The 22,242-nt window shown below is 39.2% G+C and overlaps 1 protein-coding gene and 1 long non-coding RNA gene across 9 annotated transcripts in view; one reads left to right on the top strand and one right to left on the bottom strand.

Annotated features, from left to right (window-relative positions):
• Window positions 1-22,242, bottom strand: part of LOC311618492 — a 700,613-nt gene that overhangs the window by 123,697 nt on the left and 554,674 nt on the right. The window lies entirely within an intron of this gene.
• Window positions 1-22,242, top strand: part of NFIA (nuclear factor I A) — a gene marked incomplete at its 3' end in the record, with an annotated part of 370,602 nt that overhangs the window by 246,640 nt on the left and 101,720 nt on the right. For all 8 annotated transcript variants that reach the window (XM_084876090.1, XM_084876087.1, XM_084876084.1 and 5 more), the window contains 2 exons: window positions 55-129; window positions 16,421-16,538. In XM_084876090.1, coding sequence (XP_084732216.1) covers window positions 55-129; window positions 16,421-16,538 — 193 coding nt within the window. The remainder of the gene's footprint in view (window positions 1-54; window positions 130-16,420; window positions 16,539-22,242) is intronic.

The following is a 22,242-nucleotide window of genomic DNA, read 5'->3' as shown; positions in this document are numbered from 1 at the left end:
ATCAAATATCTTCTATTTATGACACTTGTTTTTTTTTTGTTTTTGTTTCCTCAGGACATTTGGGCTTCCAGGACAGTTTTGTCACATCAGGTGTTTTTAGTGTGACCGAGCTAGTAAGAGTGTCACAGAGTAAGTATAATTTTGCTTTGATTTGGTACGGATTTGCCTTTGGTTTGTGCTTACTTTCTGCCTCAGCCTCCTGGAGACACAAATAGCTTTCAGAATCCCCTTTTCATTCACCCATTGGAAGACTTTTGCCACACAGTTTATTTAAGAGCCAAGAATTTAAATCAGGAAAATTTGATGTCATTTTAATGTGAAACATATGGAAAGAACTGAAATCCTGAGTGTTTCACATATTCCTTAGTTTATAGTGTGAAACTGGTTTTTAAAAATCCTGAGGTTTCCCTGATTTCTAAAAATTCTGCAATTAAAAAAATATTGGTTTTGACCTTTAAAGAATGCTAATGCCCTCAGTAGGAGTGACACAGGATAGCATGATCATTACCAGCTTGTCAATAATCACCAACAACAGTGAATTAAGAGTACCTGTCACCACCCTGTTCCATTGATCAAAAGGCCATTGATTGTATTTTTGCTATGAAATAATCCAGACAGTTCAAGAAGAAGGTATAGGACTCTTTCTCTCTCTCCCCCCGCCATCTCTATTGCTTTCCCCTAAAAACACATTTTTCTTTTTATTTAAAAGCATACCTATAATGACTATGATGTTTGAGCTCCTAGTAACAACAAAAAAACATATACCAAACATTACAATTTTTATCCCCCTCCTACTTCAAAATATCACTTGTAGATAAAATATAAATTGTCAAAATTGATTTCAAGTTGAAATAAATCATTTGTGGGATGAGGTAAAGTAAAAAAAATATTTTATTTTCAAGTCATGCCCCACCTCCCATTCCCTGTGTTACCAAGCAAACCAGTCAATCTCATGACAAGATGCCAGGTCAAGCAAGCCAAGCCATCCTGATCTCACAGTTTGGATTCTGTTTGTTCTTATTTCTTAAGGCTCAAGGGCTCTTAAAAATCCAAAAATGGGAGACATGGTGGGGGCAGAGGGGCAGGGGTAGAGGGTCAGACAGAGAGTGACTTTTGAGTATTCACTATCTGCCAGGCACTGTGCTAGGTCTTCATGTAGGTAGCATAAATTATCCTTACAATAAACATGTCAGATAAGAAATCACTCTCATTTTTACAAATGAGTTATATTATAGGTCTATTAAAGTCATTTACCCAAAGTCAAACAGCAGGTAAATGCTTATAAGTTTGTTTAATGCTAGAATCAAGGCCCAAGGGAACTTGAACTCTACAGTGCGAGGCTACATAGAAAATAGAAGGAAAGTAACTATGGATGTTAGAATTCTGGTAGTCAGGGACCCTTGGTTGATGCAGGAGTGCCCAGGTATTGTGGGGGGAGGGGAGTGGAAACCTAAGGAATAAGTCAGGAGCAGCATGCTGTGAGGTGGAAGGGAGATGTTTCTGTCATAGTATGAACTATGCTTAAAGTAGCACCCAGTAAAGTAGAGACTAGGTTGCTTTGTTAATTTGGAGGATATATGCTGTCCCAGCATAGCTAACTAGCCAGTTATTTGACAGACAAATAAGGATGCATTTGTGTGTATGTTTGTTTACACACACACACACACACACACACACACACACACACACACACACATTTTAGGACTCCTAAAAATCACTAGCTCACATTTTTCTTGTAATTTTAATAATAAATGTAATATATCAGAGTATAACTGTCATTGTGGCATTAAAGAAGTACATTGATGGAGCCCTTATTACAGTCCAAACAGCCTCAAGTGAAAATCCTTTGAACTCTAAAATCGGAGGACTAGACCTTTTTAATCTACCCTGGCTGCTGTAATGCTTACATTTAATCTTCATTATCATCAGTGGCCGAGGCCTGGGGTTGTATGAGAAGGCTCACACTGCTCAGAACCATCCTCAGAATCTCGTTCTTCTTCCTGCATATCCCTTTAAGGTCTTATATCCCAGGGCTTATCAGTTCCAAGCTTGATTGGACCTCCATGCAGTGTGTGATGGCGTGGTTGCCAAATGAATTCTAAAACTGCCTTCACGACTGCCAGAGGGTACGGCTGGACCTCAGATTGAATTTACAGAGGGACCTGGTTTTGTTTCCTGTCGCTGCTTAGGGGCTTGTGTTGCTGATGCCTGGCATGGTGAGCGGCCTTCGGCTCTCGAATGCTTTCTGATTCTGCACACTGCTGTGTAATCGCTCTAGGACTCACTCACACATGGCCTCATGCTGACTGAATCTGTTTGGCAAGAGTGGGACTGGGCTGTTTCAGCTAAACCGTGGCTTCAGGCCAAACTGCCATCCAGAGCCCCCTCCCTATTATAGATCTTTAATCCCGGTTTGTCAGGGTGTATGTCTCAAGGTTGCCTTGGTGGTTGGAGTGAGGATCCCCCAGCTCAGGTTTCATCACCCACACACCTTTCTGGAAGACTTAACACTCAAGCCACATGAAGGAGTCAAAATCTTTAACCACTCCTCACAGTGCTGACCTCTTGCCCAGGCTGGAAGAGCTAAGCATCTGCATCAGAAGTGCTGCAGACACTTTTTACAGATGAGCGGGGCTGGGTGCATTCTGCAACTTTGAAATAGAAATAGGCTAACTGGCAAATAAGTTGATTGAATGCATAATGTTAGCGCTGTTAAGAACATGATACAGCACTAATATGAACAATTATAGTAGTGAGAATTTACCAAGCATACACCATGTACCAGGAATTGTCTAGGCACTTTGTAAACATTATCTCATTCATTCTTCCCATGGTCACTGTTATTGTCCCTTGTTACAGATGCAGGAGACCATGATACTCTAAGAGGTTAAGAAACTTGCTCTTTTTACTTTGTTGTAATCAGCTAGCTGACTGCAGATATTTTGTCATGACCTCTCTTATACCTGCATTATAGAACTAAAGAGAATCCAAAGATTCTGTGTTTTTATTAAATAACTAGAGGCCCAATGAATGAAAATTCATGCAAGAGTAGGCCTTCCTCCCCCTGGCTGCCGGCCCCGGCTTCCTTCTGGCACCCGGGATCTGGGCTGGCTTCCCTCCTCTGGCCACGGCCTCATCAGGAAGGACATACGACATCCAGTCTAATTAGCATATTACCTTTTTATTATTATAGATTCTTGTTAGAGTTGATAAACTTTTAGATTACTAATGTATTAAAAAAGATTAAAACTATTTTCAGGTCAAACAAAAATAAGACACTTAAATTTCCCCGATGGGTTTGTTTTAAAAAAAAGTGAATAAACTATTTTAAAGCAGTTTTAATTTTATGGTTTTAGTTTAACAGAAAGTATGGAATTTCAATATACCTGCTAAATAGTTTTCCCTATTAACATCTTTTGTTAGTGTGGTACAACTGATTAGCTGATATTGCCACTTTATATTAACTAAAATCCATGGTTTACATTATGCATAATTCTGTGTTATGCATTTATATGTTTTGACAAACGTATAATGACATGTCTGCATTATTATAATATTATACAGAATAGTTCACTTCCCTAAAAATCACCTGTACTCCTATTTATCTCCCACTCCCTCAGTCAGTGATCTTCTAAGTCTTTCTGTAATTTTGACTTTTACCTGGATGTTTTCGATGGCCTCGGTGTATTAGAATTTCTTCACTGTGTTGCTGATTTTTTCTTAACACCTTCTTATCAATTCCAGCCCCACCCAGTCCCCCAACCACACCTAACTATGACCAAATATATAGTCTGGAAATTTCACACTAATGGTGGACTTGGCTTGAAAGTTTTCCCTTATCCTGGCCTCTTTAGCATTCAATTTTTGAATTTGCTAATATAAACATTTCTTTCCCCACCTTTCCAGTTAGTTTCTGTCATTGGTTTTCCTCCTTTTAAATTTAATAGAGAAGGGAGATGCTATTTCAGTATTTCCGCATGAGGATTCACTGAAATAATGATGTGCTAAGTTTGTTGTTTACAATCCTGTTACTACAGGGTGGCAATGGCAGAGAAAGTCAAGAGAAAGCTGCTGGCTTAGCCTCACACATTCAGAGGTGAGAGTGGGCAACAAGGTTATTGTATTAATTAGATGCATGGAGCTGCTGGAGTTTCCCACTGATTCCCTTTCTCACCCTTACCTCCTGCCTTTTCTTTTTTTTCTTTTCTGTTTTTTTGCATTAGTTCATGAAAGGCAAGAAGGAGAATCTTATTTGTTTTAGCAGCAAAGAAAGTGCTATAGCATAACAGTAAATGTATGTTTGTTTACCCTCCTTTTCCCTCAGGAGATAGGACCATCTGAAAGTTGCTCTAGTTTTTTATTACTTTCTTCCCTGGGAGAGAGAAGCACTACTCAGACTACTAGACACTGTGCTAGAGAGACAGAGACGTCCTCTCTGCTTTGGGGGAGTGGCTGACCTGTGCTAACACTGTGGTTCGCAATCACCAACCTTGTTTGAGTGTGGTACTATGAGGAAAGAGACAGGAACCATCTGTTGAAATGGCTTACATGATGCTGCGTTTTCAGACAAAGCCTTCCAGCAGCATTTCAGATGGGTCTCTCTCCCATAAAGTTGCCTCAAAGAGCGCCCACTCTACGAGCTGCTAAATGGTGCTCTTCAGCAGCCCTCTGGGTCAGCAGCCACTCTTGTTTATTTTGCACCGTGTTTCCCTCCAGGTGTGTGCCTTGAGGCTGTCAAGTACCCTTCCTGGTATGAACCCAGAAAATCCTCCCGAAAAATCCACTTCTTTTGCCCATTTCCTTCTAAATTGCTGACTATTTTACTTGAAGCTGGTGGAGCGACTTTGAAACCCTAAATACTTCACTGGGAAAGAGGAAAACCGCAAATACACACAAGCCATTGTGACTCTGGCCTGGCCGGTTCCAGTTTTCCAGGCAGCGGTTTGTACACCCGAGCTGGCTGCAAGGGTTAAGTAAACTTGGTGGCTGGGGATGACTTCATGGCCCTGGAATTTTGAAAAGCCATGGTTCTCAGTACACTGTGGCCAGCCTTAGAGTCTTTGGGTGTGAAAACCACTCTCAGTTACCCAGACTGATTTTTGGTTCCTGTTGCACTGCTGCAGAATCTATTAAAATCCAGCAGCTGAATTGTCCTGGCTCTGCCACAAAGCTGGGCTGCTGGGTGGCTCCAGGATTCCCAAGCTGTTTGTCAATGGAGAGGGGGAGTGAATGGAGCCAGGCATATGCCTCAGCCTGGCATGAGGTGGCACCCTAGTGGCTGTTTTCTGCCTTAGAAATGCGTACTATTTCTATCTATATTCTCACATAGGAATTGCAATTAAGACCCAAATTGTAGTTCATTTTTAAACTGCTTTTTTTTTTAAAAAAGCCTCAAGGTCCTGTGTGTATCTTTGAGCACCCATAGCCATACCCTCGGGATTTTCTGGCTTATTTAATATGAACTATTGGCAATATTCTAAATATTTTAACCTGACATAATGGAGCTACTACGGCAGGAATAACTCATCTAAAAGGTACAATAAGAAAATGAAGCTCTTTGATAGGAACAAACCCAAACTTGAATATTAAAAAATGTTCATGCAGAAAAGGTCTCATCAGGAAATTGAGGATGTAGGCTAGAGATTCCAGGCACCCAGTCCTGTAGGGTGCCATTTACATAGTTGCAGTGTTTTAGTTCTTGAGGAAAGTGAAATGGACTAGACACTCTCTTTTCTGAACAATGGGCCTGTTCTCCTCTGTTAAGTAACATGATAGCTATGATCCTTGCATGGAAATTAATTTTAAAAGTTGGTTAGATTCTTATGCAAGCTCTTCTTTCAAAAGAAATCTATGGGCTTGAGCATTAAAGGAAGAAACAAAAAGATTATAATAAAAAATGGACTGCAGCTCTACCACAAGCAGTGGCTGTGACCTTGCCTTTGTTTGCCATTACACAATCCAATGGCAGTACACTCAAACTATGCTCTCGATCAATATCCTATTAAAGCTGCACAAAAAGTCTCCATAAACTTAGTGGTTAGCTATGTTTATAAATGGAACTCGGCATAATTAGATGGTCAATAGCAGGCTCTACTAGTAATTTTAAAATGAACATCACACACTTTCCATCTGTAGAAGTCAATGGCTCCTCTTCCAGAGTTTTTAAAGAAAATCTGTTAAGTTATAGAACAGAAAGTACTGATCGGCCCTATATATTTTTTTTCACTTTGCCTGTTAGGCCACCTTATCCTGAATATATTATGACATTTACAATGTTTCATTTTCTAGTTTTAATCAACCCCTCTGAGAGAGAGAAAATTTTACTCTTAGGGAGATAAATTTGGTCAGCTGGCTTAATTTAGTGAGTTTCCCCTACTATATCCCAATAAATTTTCAAAGTAAATGCTGAAGTTGAATTAGTTCAAAAATATATTTTGTTGTATAATTTAAAAAAATTTTTGGACATATTTGGGGGAAATATTGGAATAGTAAAGCTGGCAGCAAATGGAAAGGGCTGGTAGAAATTTTTGTCCCACTGCTCTTTCTTCTGAATCCCACCTCATAGTATGGGCTGCCAAACCTGATGTTTCCTATCCTACTCTCCTCACCTAAGAGAGGAAGAGCCACGTAAAGTGAGAGGTGTCCCACTTTACCTAGACATTGAAATGTGCATATCCCTTTGTCCCAGCAGTGGTGTTGTGACACCATGGCAGCTGAGATTAGAACTGTGGCAAGAACAAGCTCGTGACATCAGCAGATTCATCAGTGTGTCACGCATCAAGCCCAGGTCTTCCTGTTGCACTCATATTCCCACAGCCTTCCCAGTCAGAGCTGGCAGTGAGACTTCTCATGGCAGGATTTAGGGGGCCTTTTGTTCTGTTCTCAGCTAAAGCTGCTGCTAAATTTACCGAACTATGAACATTTTTATTGTAAAAATTTGACTCAGGCAGAAGCAGAAAACATAACACCTTGATGTAAATACTAATTTGTTACCATGATCAGTATTTGTGTGTTCATTTCTTTCTAATCTTTCCTAGGTAACTGGAAAGATTTATATATATTATATAAAATCTATATACAAGATGGCAACATGAGATCATAAAACAGTCCAGGATATAGGGTTGGTAATTTAGCCCCACCACTTATTAACTATATGACTTTGGGCAATATGTATCCCTTGTCAGCTATGTTCTCCTCATAGGTAACAATCATTCATTCAGCCAACAAATATTTATTAAGTGCTAACTGTGTGCTGGGCCTAAGTGTGAGTGTTAGAATAGGAACACCTCTCGGGTGTTTAGAGGATTGAGCGAGAGAATGTCAAGTATCCAATATATAGTAGATACTCAGTAGTAAACTGTTATAAGTACTATTGAGCAAGGCCTCTGTCCCTGATCTCTCACTGTGTGCTCAGAGGTGATTCTTGAGCTAACCACACTATCAGAAAACATATTAGAAACATGTGTGTCTATATGTATTTTGTATGTGTATACATTCAGAAGGAACAGTTTTAGAATTTATGTTCCAAAAATCAATTTATTAGAAGAATTATCATAGTGAACCCTTCAGAATTAATAAATCTGGTAGAATAAGAACATGCCAATACTACATCTAATTCATTTGCTTTAGGAAGCCAGAATATTCTTACTCCTCAAGTTTTCAGCCAAAGCCTATGCTTCTGCTTTATTCTGGAATTTTTCTCTTCATGGGTATCTAATGGATAACAAGATGTTTAAAATTCTCAATCTAACACTTACATAAATAATTTTTGAAGTGACTAACCACATTGTGGTCTCTTAAATTATGAACATCAAAATTCCCTGTGGTCCAGCCAGTGTGACTCAGTGGTTGAATGTCAACCCATGAACAAAGAGGTTGTGGTTCAATTCCAATTCAGGGCACATTCCAAGATTGTGGGCTCAATCCCCAGTAGGGGGCATGGAGGAGGCACTCAGGTGATGATTCTCTAGCATCGTTGATGTTTCTATCTCTCTCTCCTTCTCCCTTCCTCTCTCTGAAATCAATTTTAAAAATTTCCCCATGAGTAACTAGAGTTCATTGCTGACAAAGTCATTTTTATAGTTATCCTTTATTTATGCACTCAAACCTCAATTTTTTAAGAACAGATATTCATGTCTAGTATATAATACTAGAGAACTAAAATACATTTTTTTTTAGGATTTCTAAAAGCCTGACAGGCATCTTAATCACCCCACAACAAGACCACAACTATTACTGAGATTTGGGCTAGACTGTATTATCATAGCTACCTCGACTCCAAAGACTGTGGTAGGTGACTTTGTAGGCATCCCTTGGATTAAGTTGGTAGAGTCCATGCTTAGCAAAGCCACATATTACCTCAAATGCTGGAACTGAGTTAATCTAGTATATGATTAATGTGAGTACATATTAGAATTTTTCAATAGATGGAAGAGAAAAAAATTGAGCAGTTATAGGTGAAAATTTTGAGAATTATTATTGCAGACAGTTGGATATGTAGGTTGTTGGAGTAGGGCTCTGTTGATGTAGTATGGTTTCCTGACAGCTAATGGTCAGATAGTCCCAGTGCACTCTTGGTTAAGGGGCTTATGTTTAGAAGCCCTTCCCTGGTTTATAGATCATTGTGGTGAATAGACCTCTTAGGCCATCAAATCCATCCCCTGTCAGGGAAGACTTAATCCCATGGCCAAGGCTGCATCAGATACTAAGCGGGTACCACATTTGACCTCAACCAAAAGCTAAGATGAGAGGATACTCTGAAATGCAGAAAATCAATTTCAGTCCCTAAGGCAGAAGCCACTAATGCAGGAGATCCGTCAGCATTGCTCACCACCCCCCCTACCCGCCCACCCCCCCTGTGGATGGCTCTACTAGACCCAGCGCCAGGCGCTTTATCCAGGGAAGCACTGGCAGATATTTGTAACTCCAAAGACCTATAAAAGGAGGAGGACTATACCCAGCTTTGCCAGCTAAGTGGTAGGTGACAGTATTCTTCTATTTAAATATTGTTGAATTCCTCTCCCCAGTAATTGATGACAAAGGAAGAATAGAGAGACCAGAAATGTAGGTTTTTTACCTTTGTTTCTTTGGGCAGATAGAGTTATCTGGGTTCAAATCCCTGCTCTGCCACTTTTTTAGCTGTGTGATCTTGATCGTGTTACTTAACCTCACAGCTAATTTTCTCATTTGTCAATGAGAATAATAAAGATAGATATTTCATAGAGATGCAGCAAGGAAGAAATTCAGGTAAAAACCTTGCACATTGACTGCACATAATAAGTGCTCAATAAATATTATTAGCTGTTTTTCATTAGCAAGCTCATATAATTTTAGTTCAATTCAGTAAATATTTGTTGCATGTAAATATATGAAGTATCCTGCTGAGGAGAATAGAGAAATAAGTAGGAAATATTTTTTTTTCTTTGAGCTTTCTTTAAAGTACCTGAACACATTTACTTTATAAACTGAACTCACAGTAATTATTTATCAAAGATAGATGATCTTCATGGTTCAGAATTGGAGGAAGATAGTATCAGTGATCCAATCCTATTTTAGCAAAAGGAAAACTTTAAGAAGCAAAAATTTCACTGTTTACCTCACACACACACACACACACACACACACACATATGTTTTGTAAGTTGTGCTCACAAAACATGGTTGTATAAAAACAGTGATCTCTCTGTGTTAGCAGATACCTTTGATAGGGTTAAACCATTCCACTGGCTTTTGGCACCTAATGCCACATTTTAAAAAAAGCATTGCTTGAATCTAACAATAGCAGGGAAGTTCATTTTCACATAGAGGGGAATTCTGGTTTTAGTTCAGTGCCTTTCTTTTATGTTTCCAGTCTGGAAAACCATCCCCCTAGCCTACATTTGGTCAGACCTTTCAGAAAGCAAGGGTCAAAAAAGGAGATCAGCACATGGTTTACAGGCCAGAAATCTGCTTGGCAAAGGAGTTGCTGAAGACTGTGGTGTACGAGCTGCAGAGAATGTACCTTTATGATTGATTTCCATTGAAGTCAGACTGACTGCAGTGTGGTCATTTTTCTAACCCGTAACTGCTCACACTGCAGCAGTCTGCTATCTGCAGGATGTCTGAATTATAACAGTCTATGTCCGTGTAACCTCTTACACAAATTACTTACACTGGTTTCTTTTTCCATGCAAATTCATCAGTTTTACAGCCCCTCATAGGCACAGTCAGGAAACTCTGGCCAAAAGCACAAATTGATAAAATGAGTTAATTTGACTACACTCACTATTTTTTTCTTTCTGAAAACCCCCCTCTCACAGGCAGTATTGAGGAAGTATATTATGGTAAAAGGAAGATAACAAAGGAGTTGAATTTTTTGCCATAAATTACTTTCCAAGATAATTCCTTTTAACGACGATTCCAGATTTGCTTGAGTTTTCATAGCATTGTGCATTTAACAACTGTGCCTTTGATAGTAAGAAGAACAAGTATTTTCCCATGTTCTCTCCTTTTGTGCAGTGACATGGACTTTCTCACAAAGTCTTTGCCACTAGAATGTAAAACAACACGAAATTGTGCTGGGCCCATGGAACTGTGTGCTATTGTTGGACCTTAACCTACCCCCACAAACTCCCACTGTAATAAAGTACAAGTTCCCAAAGCCTCCGTGAGTACATAGATTATGTAATCTGGGGATAAAATAGCCCTCTTTATTTTTTGATAGTTATTTTATAAGTCGGAAATTGAGTGCTAAATCCTAATAGTCTTTTTTTTTGGGGGGGGGGGGGGGATACCTATAAGCCATTATTTCTTAGTCTTTAGTTGCCATGAAAATTTGAAAGAAGCGTCAACCATGATTGTTAATCTATAAAATGTAAACCTCACAAGGGCAGGGTTTTTATGTACTTTGCCCACCAATGGATCTCAAGCATCTGGAACAGTGCCCGGCCCATTAAAAGTGCCCCATAAATATCTGTTGCATGTCATTGAATGCAGTCTCACAGAGGAATGTGCCATCAGCAATCAGCTGGCCACACTGGTCATTTAGTCAGTGCTGCCTGCCGATTCCTGTTGAACAAGTTGTAAACTCATTGCACTCTCATCTCCCATGAAGAGCAGTTTGAAAATTTGGATAGAATTTTTTTTTCCATCATCCTCTCTTTCCAACAATACAAGCCTGAGCAGATTGTCTCTGGTGGATGGCAGAAGTTCAATAACCACAACCTTGTCCAACTACTAATGTGTATAGAAGAGCAGGTCATTAAGAGGGTTGGCTACTAAAGTAACCCCTTTCTTCCAATAGCCCGCATTACTATAATGATTCCTTAATAGCAAGCCATTTGTTAAGAAATGACACAAAGACTACATTCTACTCATGACAGGGAAGGGGGAGAGGGATGACTTAGAAATAACATTGGAAGAAACAAAAGTTAACCTTTGGAGAAAAATTCCACAGTGGAACCAAATCCACACAAAGTTCAGGTTAGAATAATTGTAATATTGCTTAAGAAAGTTGAGCAGTCAGTCCTCTTATGTGTATTTATGGATTTCATTTTTTTATTACTTAAAGTTTGGGGGTATAGGTGGAGAGAAGGTAATTTTCTTAATTCAGAGCATATTTATTGACCATCAGCAGTGTATACAGAACTTTAGTGAACTGTTTAGGAACACAAAAGAGGCTGTGGGATCTGTGGGATTAGTCATCTGGTATAACCCTTTGACTTTGTGAACTATGAAAGTTACTTAACCTCTTCCTGCTACAGTTCCTGCCTGGTGGTGATGTGAGGATTACATGGAATGATGTGTTCAAAGCTCTTAGCCCAGTGTCTGGCCCAAAAAGGATACTTAATAAATGTCAGCCTGTTATTGGGATGATATTGGCCATAGCAGTGGGTGGTGGTGGAAGTGGTGAGTTTTAATCTTTATCATTATTATTAGAATTATGAAGTCCAAAGAATTTAATGACTTAACCAAGTCACATAGGTTATTGGCAGGGCTGGGACTCTAGATAGTCGTTCCCAGGCCCAGGCCAGCATTTTTTTTTTTTTAATGCCCTAGGGGAGTGGTCGGCAAACTCATTAGTCAACAGAGCCAAATATCAACAGTACAACGATTGAAATTTCTTTTGAGAGCCAAATTTTTTAAACTTAAACTTCTTCTAATGCCACTTATTCAAAATAGACTCGTCCAGGCCATGTATTTTGTGCAAGAGCCACACTCAAGGGGCCAAAGAGCCGCATGTGGCTCGCGAGACGCAGTTTGCTGTCCACAGTCCTAGGGCAGTGGTTGTCAACTGGTGGTTCATGAGGTCCAAAAGGTTGGCGACCACTGCCCTAAGGTGGTCTTTATAGCCCTCAAAGTGCATTAGGTCTAGTTGGGGGGAAAATGTTATGTATAAGATCATTAAAGAATGATAGGCTTATGGTCAAGTACAGGGGGAGCAAAATCAGGTTTCACAATATATAGAACAGGCAGGAAGCATTCTGATTGGTTCAGTCCTGCCTTTGCATCCCCATGTTTGAATAGAATTTTTTTTTTCATCAATTTTTTTCCCCCTATATAATCTCTGTAACACTCCAGAAGGGGCAATTAGTCATGAGCTTCAGAGCTCAGCATGGCATCCTAGGCAGACATTGGACAAGTCACCTCACCCTTGAAAACTTTGTTTCCTAATTTGCAGGATTTGTTAATTAGCTAAGAAGCACATTATATGAGTTATATATATTACATGGGTATTTTACATTTGTTAAAATAATATGATCATTTGCTTATTGATACCCTTTCATACTGCACAATTGGAAACAGTCTTTTATACATGTGCATTCTCCTGGAAGAGGTGAAATATCCATTGTAAAAACTCTATTTCCTTTCTTGACAGCATTGATTAGGCCTCTATTCCCTCTTGCCAGGACCTAAATCAACCTACCAACTGATTTCTCCATCTCCAGAGTCTCAGTCGTCTTTCTTGTATTCTGTATACTGTTGTCATATTGCCATTCTTCAGATGCAACAATTATCCTTTCTCTACTCACAAACTGCCATGGATCCCACAAATCATTTTATATCCTGTCTCCAAACTTACCCACATGCTTTGTCATTTTCCCAGAGACCTTCTCATCTCCTTCTCTGCCTCTTTAAATCCTAACCATCCTTAAAGGCTTATTTTAATTGTGAACTCTTTCTGAAATCAACTCTTGTTCTGATCCCACAAGCCAATGTGACCCATTACTCCTTTGAACTTTCCTAACACAGTCCTTTTGTTTTCCCTTTACGATGGAACCCATTCAACATTGCATTAGATATTCAGGTATTATTTTCATTCTGCAGGGACAAAGACATTATATGCCTTTTTATCATCTTAAGTTTAAGGCAAATATTGTATGTGAAAATCAAGGTGGTGGGGAGGAAGAGCAGAGTTTTCAGGGTTAGACATCCCTGAAATGAATCTTACTGCTCGTTCTCCTTCATTCTTGGTTACAGGGCTTAGTTCTTCTCAACCAAAAATATATACTTTCCAGAAAAGGTTATTTTCAGGATTAAGTTAGATGTAATAAAGTACTTATCAAAACATGGCCCTACCAGTACTCAGAAAAGCCTGCTGAAAGCCCACACTCTCTTCCTGTCAAGTTCACAGACCCTAAAAATACCTACCCCTTTTGCAGGGATATGTGGTCAGTGCCCCTATCCTTAGATATGAGGCTTTCTCTTTGGCTGTCCCAGAATCACCGAATCAAAATCCATTCCGATAAACTTCCCTTCCATATAATACATACACACAGATGGACCAGGGGACGTTCTACACAAGCCTGCTTTGAAGAAGGTGTGTGTGTGTGTGTGTGTGTGTGTGTGTGTGTGTGTGTGTGTTATTAGGATTATTTAACCCAGGTTGTGAAACCCATTCTCATTTAAGAAATTTAGCGAGGTTTTAAAATTCAAGACACACATAATCAGTTTGCCAAGCCCTGAAGTTACTCACCAGAAGTCCAACAGACACTATGGGAAGTGTCATAATGCTGCCAAGCCACCTGCTGCTCTTGGCTAGGTGACAGCTACAGTGTACTGAGAGGTTCACAGGAAGTAAACATACGGGCAAGTTAGGGAACATTTCTGTGGGCTTAATTATTTTTTAAGCTTTCCGAGAGGTAGAGCACTATATTTACATGTGTATTTTTATTCCTTCACCTGTTCTGTCTCCCTTGACATTTTAAAAAGATAATCAAGGTAAAAGACACTTTTCCAGGGAAGAACATGATAGATAAAGTGTTAGTTACAAGTGCAGCTGGATGTTCATGGTGAGGGAGAGGGCCTCATCCTCTGCCTCTGAGTGCCCTCAAGTCTGTTCCACCCTCACCTTGCTCTGTCTTTTCTTGCAAGAGCAGGAGTATGGGCTCCTGAGGTTCCCTCCATGCTGAGGAGGGAAGCAGTTGCTCCATCCAGCTAAGGTCTCAACCCCATCCTGAAACTTGTGAAGGAAATTTAAGTTCAGACCTTGACACTGACCATCCTTTCCCATCTTCTTCAGTTAACGAGAAATGTGAATCTCAGAGCTCCACGAAGGCACAGCCATTAATAAGTACCTATTATATACCAAGCTGCTAGTATATAATGAGATGATGGGTGATCCGGACCCATGAAGGAATAATCATCCCCCATAAAATATAAAATATTATGAAATAAAAGGGGGAAACATGCAGACAAATTTAATATGAAAAGCAAATTAGGGAGTGACTAGCAGAATTATTAATCAGAACTCTATTTACACGTACAGTCAAGCATAACCATTTGTTTTTTAACTAAAGGCCCTTCCTCCATGAGAATCTGTCATTGAAAGATGTGTTTGAATTTCAGAAAGCATATGTGGGTTTCAGAGCTTTCCATATCTTAGCAGTGACTGTTTTTATATAATGACAGTTATTATTAAGGTTTATCCATTGCTATTAATCAAACAACTAAGTGTTTCTTCTTAGGAATTGCTGTATCCCCTCACAGCCCTCCCTGATTCTATCATTTTATGAATGACCACAATTTCCCCAAGCAATAATCCTGGGACTCATCTCATAACTCCCCCTTTTCCATCATTACCAAACTTTAGAAGTCAATACATTTTGATTCTAACTTCTAAATAACTTAAACCAGACTCGTCCATCCCATCCCTTAAATTTATCTTATCTTATTTTAATGACTCCTCTGGCCTCTATGGTTTTACTGATTATAATTCTTCAATTGCCACCCTACTCCCCACTATATCTGTGCTCATGACATGGTGATGTTTCTAGATTACAAATGCAAAATTGATGGTAACCTTCTCCTACTTTATTGGTTCTCCTTTGACGAGGAATTGGTTCCATTTTACCAGTACTAACTGACTGCCTCCTGGTGTCAGGGTTTATATTAGATGACAATATAACCCCAATAGTCCCAAATTATATTCAAGTGTGATAAATGTACATATTGGTTTTGCTTTTCATAATCTTTCAAAAGAAGAGATTATTTGTACTAATATAGTTGTACCACTAATTTGACACAGTTGTGTTACAAAGATTGATATATGTTCTTTATTTATTTAAAAATGTATTATGCTACTACTGAAAACAAGGTATCTAGAGGATCTAGCACAAAAAAAAATTACACGGAATCACATCTCATACAAGAATCTACTCTGAAAATCACATACAGTCAAAATTATCCTTAACAATCCTTTAAATCAAAGGTTGGAAAATTCTTCTACATAAATAGAAGAAACTGCTTTGTGAACCATATGTTTCCTGTTATAGCTGCTGGTCTCTGCTCTCATAGAGGGAAGCAGAGACAATACCTTAATGAATGTGTGTGTGTGTGTGTGTGTGTGTGTGTGTGTGTGTTTCAATAAAACTTTATCTATAAAAACTGTGGTGCAGGGACCATAGTTTGAAGGCCCTGCCTAGTGAAAGGAATATTAAAGTCAGGGTGTTTGCAGGGTGCTGAGGTGACTCAGAGTTAGGGAGAAATCACACATTTCTCATCACAAGAAATTAGAAAGATTAATTTGCAGTTCAGAACTAATTCCAAAATACAGATGAGAGAAAGCTGTCAGAATCAGACAAAATAGAAAAGCCCAGGGAATGTTTTGGCTGGTCACTGAAGAAAAGTTTCAACCAAAAACATGGAGATATTTTTGTTAAAAGCATCCAGAAACATTACAACCCTACTGATGACTTGCCATTTAAAAAAGAGGAAAGAGGAAAGGTACATTAGGGGGAAAAAATATGGCTTCTGGTAGAGACTATTTTTATTGTCAACATTCTTTTGAGGTCAGAGTTTACTACTGATTTTTTTGGATAGGTTTACCCTATAAATTCAAAAATAAAATGTGTTAAATGCAATACTGAAATACACTCTCACTGATCTTTTATCCACAGAATGTAACTTATGTGAGTTTTCTTGTGTTGTTTTTTTTATTCTAGCACCAATAGCTGCAGGAACTGGCCCCAATTTTTCTCTCTCAGATTTGGAAAGTTCTTCATACTACAGCATGAGTCCGGGAGCCATGAGGAGGTCTTTACCCAGCACATCCTCTACCAGGTAAGGTGGTTGATGGCTCTTAAAAAGGTCATGCTTCATAGTTACATGCCTTGATTTTAGTTCTAGGCCTGCTAAGTGTTTAGCAGTGTACCTAAAGCAGTAGAAGGTACTAGGTGGTGGGTTCCACCACAACAGACTTTGAGACTCATTTGGGAGGGAAAGCAAATGCACATGCAGCAGAAACAGATAGACAGATAGATAAATCATACACACACACACACACACACACACACACACACACATCAGACAGTAAAAAACTGAGCTAAATTATGTAACAAAGGATAAAAATAGATAAAGAAGGTTTTATCCAAAAGAGTGACTCATGCTCGGCGATAATGTTGGTTAGGGTTGGTGAGATGGAAAGGGAAAGGAATGCTGTTCTGTGTGGGGTGAAAACACTAGCAAAAGCATGAGGAAGGATGGATGATGAATGTAGCATGTTCTCAGGAAATTAAGGACGAGGCTTGACTATGGAAAACGGATGTGTGTTTCAGCATGTTTAGCACAAATTTGACCCTGATGACACCAATCCCAGTCCCCATGCCCACAGCACACACAGAAGAGCTCAGTCCCAGCTCTTCTGCTGAGCCTTCAAAGAACTCAAAATCCAGTCTGTTGGCGCTGCTCTAAGAGTTACTTAAACCTATTTGATGGCCTGGTGGGAGGTTATGAAAGTGAATGGGTCCTGTAGCAGAGTGAGGCTGGATCGAACCCCAGTGCACCTGGAGACCTCAAAAGAGTAAAGATGGAGGAGCACCCCAAGATAACGATTACAGGATGCTTGATCCCCTTGAAGTCACAAAGCTAAAATAAAAATGAAGAGTTTTTTTGCAAGATCCTGTTGTCTCTAGATAACCTGGACTAGAAAGAGAGGATTAGGCATTAAATCCACAATATTCTTTTACAAATTGGCTTTAGCATTGGACTGTGACAACAAAGAAAAGAGTGGCACAGAATGATCTTTAATGTTTGTCTACTTTGCAGAAAAACATTGGACAAAGGCATATTCTTCCACAAGCGAGTACCAGTTTTATTGTTTGAAACAATGTCCCAATTATAGACATTTTCTTTGGTAGAGACTCATGCTTACCTGGATTTTATATTTTAATCATCATTACTTACAAAAAATCAGCTTAGTCATTACAAATACCTTGAAAGTAGTTAAAGAAACAGTTATTCTCTATATATAACCACCAAATCCTGCCATCATCTTTCATGTTGCTTGAATGTTCCTACAGTTCACTGTGGTATCAGCTCCTCAGGAGAAAAAAAAGTCTCAGCTCCAAAGTCCATTTATAATAAAAGAATGAGATTGTGAACACATTCAGGTGCTAATGCATTTTGAGGATTTTGAATGTTTGCTGATGGAAGAAACATTGTGTGTAACTGCACTCAGTCAACATGAAAAAGCTTTGCAAACACTTGTGGGCAGCGATTAATTTAAAAGTTGACGGGCTGTTTGTTTTTCATATGTGTTCTGTGCATGTACCATGGATGTCCCAAACAGTGCTCCTCACCCCATCCCTTTGACTTCCCCAGCTGTTTTTGTTGCCTTTTGTTGTGACTCGCTGAGGGGATACCTGGTCATTAATGTCATTCTCATAGTCTGCAAATAACTAACCCTGATAAGGAGCTAATTATGAACAGCATCAGTAGTTAATAACTCAGTAATATGTTTGCTTTACTCTCATTAGACTCTTCTCAGATGATTTTTTTTTAAATTATTCTTTAAACATATAGACTCAGCAGAATTATCTTTGTACAGGTTAGAAAATGTACCCAAAAGAATACCCCAGATCTACATATAGAAAAATTCACCAAAGTTCATCTGTTTATGATGTGCAAATTTTCATTGGTCACCTGCTCTGTGAGCAGCAGTATATTAGGTGCTTTACATTCCTGATACAATTAATCTTCATAATAATTTTATAATATAGACAGTGTGGCCATTTAACAATGGATGAACCCAAAGTTCAAAGAAGTTAAGTAACTTGCCAAGGTCACAGACCTAGTAAATGGCAGTCTGCTTTCAAATACAGGTCTGTTGAATGTAACATGCTATTTTACACTGACACCTCTTACGAATGGGAGTGTAAAATAGAAATAGTATAGCATGAGGCCCCCAAAAGGAATATGTAGCAGCTCTACTTTTCCTGGACCTTTAGCCTTTGCTATCTTGAATTACTATTACCATCTTTGAGGTATGTACAGGTCCTGTCTGCCCACCTGGAGTGGACATCCCTTAGAGGACAGTAACTAACTCTTTAATTCAGGAACAGACATTATTAAGTACCAGGGATATTGTCCTTGTCACTGTAGATAGAAGCTTTGCAATCTAGTGGTTAGAGACTGACAAGTAAATGGAAATTTTTAGTTCGGGGTACTACGAGGCACTTGCAGTTTTGTGAGTCCAAGGTAAGGCTTCTTGGCTTTGCACAGAGTAGGGATTAAGCAAATATTTGGAATAAAGGTAATAGTATTACCTTAATTTCTAGGTAGAATTGCTAAGAACACAAGAACAAATTTCACACATAAGTAGAGATGGTCCATCACTCCTTAGAAGAGAAGACAAGATCTTATTGCTACCTTCTTGCTTCCTTAAATGTTTCTGGGAGAAGAGATCAGCGTGCTAGAAAGTCAAGAGCAAGAAACAAAATTTAATGACTGATTTAAAAAGATAAAGGAGATTGACATGCATTCATTGTTGTTTCTATACCTCTTCCTAGTAAAATCTCCAAAATTATAGAAGAGGTAGTATTAAAAATATACTTTTTTACCCCCAAAAAACCTCATTAAGATAAACAAACCGTCAAGTTTATGAAGTTGATAAGCTTGGTTAGGAGGCTCTGCACCTGTCTATCCTGGCACTTCTAATGTTTCCACTCCCGGATCTTTTTCTCTCCATCATCCTGTACCTTCATCCTGTCAATATTTATCCCGTGTCTCTGCAAGTCCTTGATTCTAAACTAAGGTGTCAGCTAATAACTACAGACTCTTCACCTTTAGGATTTAATAACTGCATAGTATATTTGCATTTTATTAATGGATACCAAGGAAACCAAATCTTGGAAAACTCAGAAAAATATTAATAATGGGGAAATGATGGGCAGTGGTCTTTTGAGATAAATCTCATTGAATCATGATACCTGGGCAAATCCTTGTCATAAGTACTCATGGCTATTTCTAAGTCACTAGCCCAAATCAGCAATTTCTATACATATGCTATTTACCAGACACTGTGGCAGGCACTAGAGATTAAAAGTTATCTTAGATATGTATATCTTATACATATACATACATATATATACACACTAATAAAAGGGTATCTATATTTGCTAATTAGACCAGGACACCTCCTGGACATCCTTCCCGGCAAAGCCATGGTGGTGGGGCCAAAGCAGAGGCGGTTAGGGTGATCAGGCTGGCAGGGGAGGGCAGTTGGAGGCAGTCAGGCTGGCAGGGGGGTCAGTTGGGGGGAAACAGGCTGGCAGGGGGGGTGAAGTTGGGGGTGAGCAGCCGGCAGGGGGCACTGTTGGGGCTGTTAGGACACCCCCCCCCATACACGAATTTCATGCACTGGGCCACTAGTATGTATATATATATCTATATCTATTATCTATATCTATTTATATCTATATCTATATCTATATATCTATATATCTATCTATATATATGTGTATATATATATATATATATATATATATATATAGAGAGAGAGAGAGAGAGAGAGAGAGAGAGAGAGGTGGCGGGAGAGAATCCCTTTTACCACAGACCTCACAGTCCCATCAGATCTTGTCTTTGTTTATTTGCCAGGGAACATAAGGGAAATATTTATTTCTTTCCAATTTTTACTCTTCCAACTTCTAAAATTATTTCAAATAGCTTCAATTTTAAAACACAACAGCTAATTTTAAATATGGAAAGAGAGGCTAGAAACCATATGGAAAGATAGGAGAGATTGTTATATTAGGAACCTGAACTAAGAGTTATTCTCTAAATTTACCCCCCTGAGTTTCCTGGTTGCCAAGGCAAGAAAGGGAAGAAATAGTCTATGCAGTCTTTATTTTCTAATAAAGGAGAAAATGGAAATTCATTCAAAGAAACCATATTTTTTCTGGCTTTATGTAATAGGAATTTTTATGTATATCCTTTTATAAAAGCTTTCTTATAAGATGCAGTTTTACATAAAACATAGGAAAGTTTTTTCAAGTGTCTATTTTTCATTGAACTTCAAGGAAAGCCAAGCAAAGAACATTAAATATGCTATTAAAGTTATTTCGTTTGGGTACCAAGCTAGCATGCAACAGACATGTTGCTTTCCTGTGGTCTGGCTTTAATGAGAATAGAACTTAAAGTCAAAGAACACTGGTATGCCAACTTTAATAACTAGAATTTCATGCCTTAAATTGGACCCTCCACATTTTTTTTTTATTTGGATTGTTTCAATAGCCTCTTAATTATCTCCCTGCTTCTCAGTTCCATCCCTTCTTCCCCCTTTGCTTTTCTAAATCTTTCACTTGCACAGCTACCAGAGTGACCTTTCCTAAAATGTGACTGATGTCACTCCTTGTTTAGACTTTTTCGGGAGCCGGGGGTGGGGTCTCTTTTGCATGTAGGTGAAGTCCAGACATACAGTACCTTCTTTGCCTTCCACCACCTCTTTTGCTGTGCCATGCTTTTAACTTTACCCATTCCAAACACCTGGCAGTCCTCTGGGCATGTCACACTTTACTCAGGATGTTGTTTCTGCTTGGGGTTTACCTCCCTCCAGAGAGCAATGTTCAGAGTACCCGCTAACCTGAGTGATGTATCCATCAGAGTGATGCCACCCTGCCTAGTGCTGGGCTAGTGCTGAAGTGCCCCAGGCGTGCCAAACATTAACCCTTTAAGTTTTGGATCAGGAGGCTCTCCCAGGGCAAAGATAGGGTGGCAAGGTTGGGGGAAGCTGATGGGCTTCAGACGTCAGCACTTTGCCAGTTGGTAAAGTAGTATTTCAGTATTTCAAAATCCCAAATAGCTGCCTGGGTGGTGTGTCAGCTGAATAGCAGCCTATCTCGGCCCTCTCCTCTGGCTCCTTGACACTCAGCTTACAGACAGTTCAAGAGCCATCTCCTCTGGAAGTTGTTCCCCACCTCCCAGGCTATTACTGTTTCCTTCACCCTTCTAAGAACCCGTTATATCCTTTGTGTGGTTCCGCCATAATTCCTATGTTCCTCTTATGCACAATTGTGTTTACCTCTCTGTCTCCATTCACTAGAGCCAGGGGCCATGTCTGATTCAACTCTGTACCCAGCATTTTGCCTAGTAGCTAGCATGTAGGAGGTTCCCAGCAAGTGTTTGATGAATGAAAACATTAAACATTCTGTACCCTGACAATAAGCATTTCCACTAGGTATGACACCTCCCCATTCTGGTATGATAATGACATAATCAGTTAAGACAATTCCAACCACATCAGCAGCATGTAGCATTTCACTACCTTTTACCTCCTCTTCCTCAAGCCTCACATTGGGTTGGGGGTGGGAGGAATTCAGTCCTTTAACTGGAGGAAATTTGTCAACCATATCATTCCAAAAATAAAACAAAATCCCTACCCTGATGGAACAGAGATTCATTTTGGTAATTTCTTTGTAGAGGAAGACATAAAAGTCACCAGGCCCCTCTTTTTCCACATCCCTCATTGTCACATAGGAGGAAGGAAATG

This window comes from Pipistrellus hanaki (genome assembly GCF_964339955.1).
Source record: "Pipistrellus hanaki genome assembly, chromosome: 2".
Classification (NCBI taxonomy): Eukaryota; Metazoa; Chordata; class Mammalia; order Chiroptera; family Vespertilionidae; genus Pipistrellus; species Pipistrellus hanaki.
This window is presented reverse-complemented; position numbering and strand designations above follow the sequence as displayed.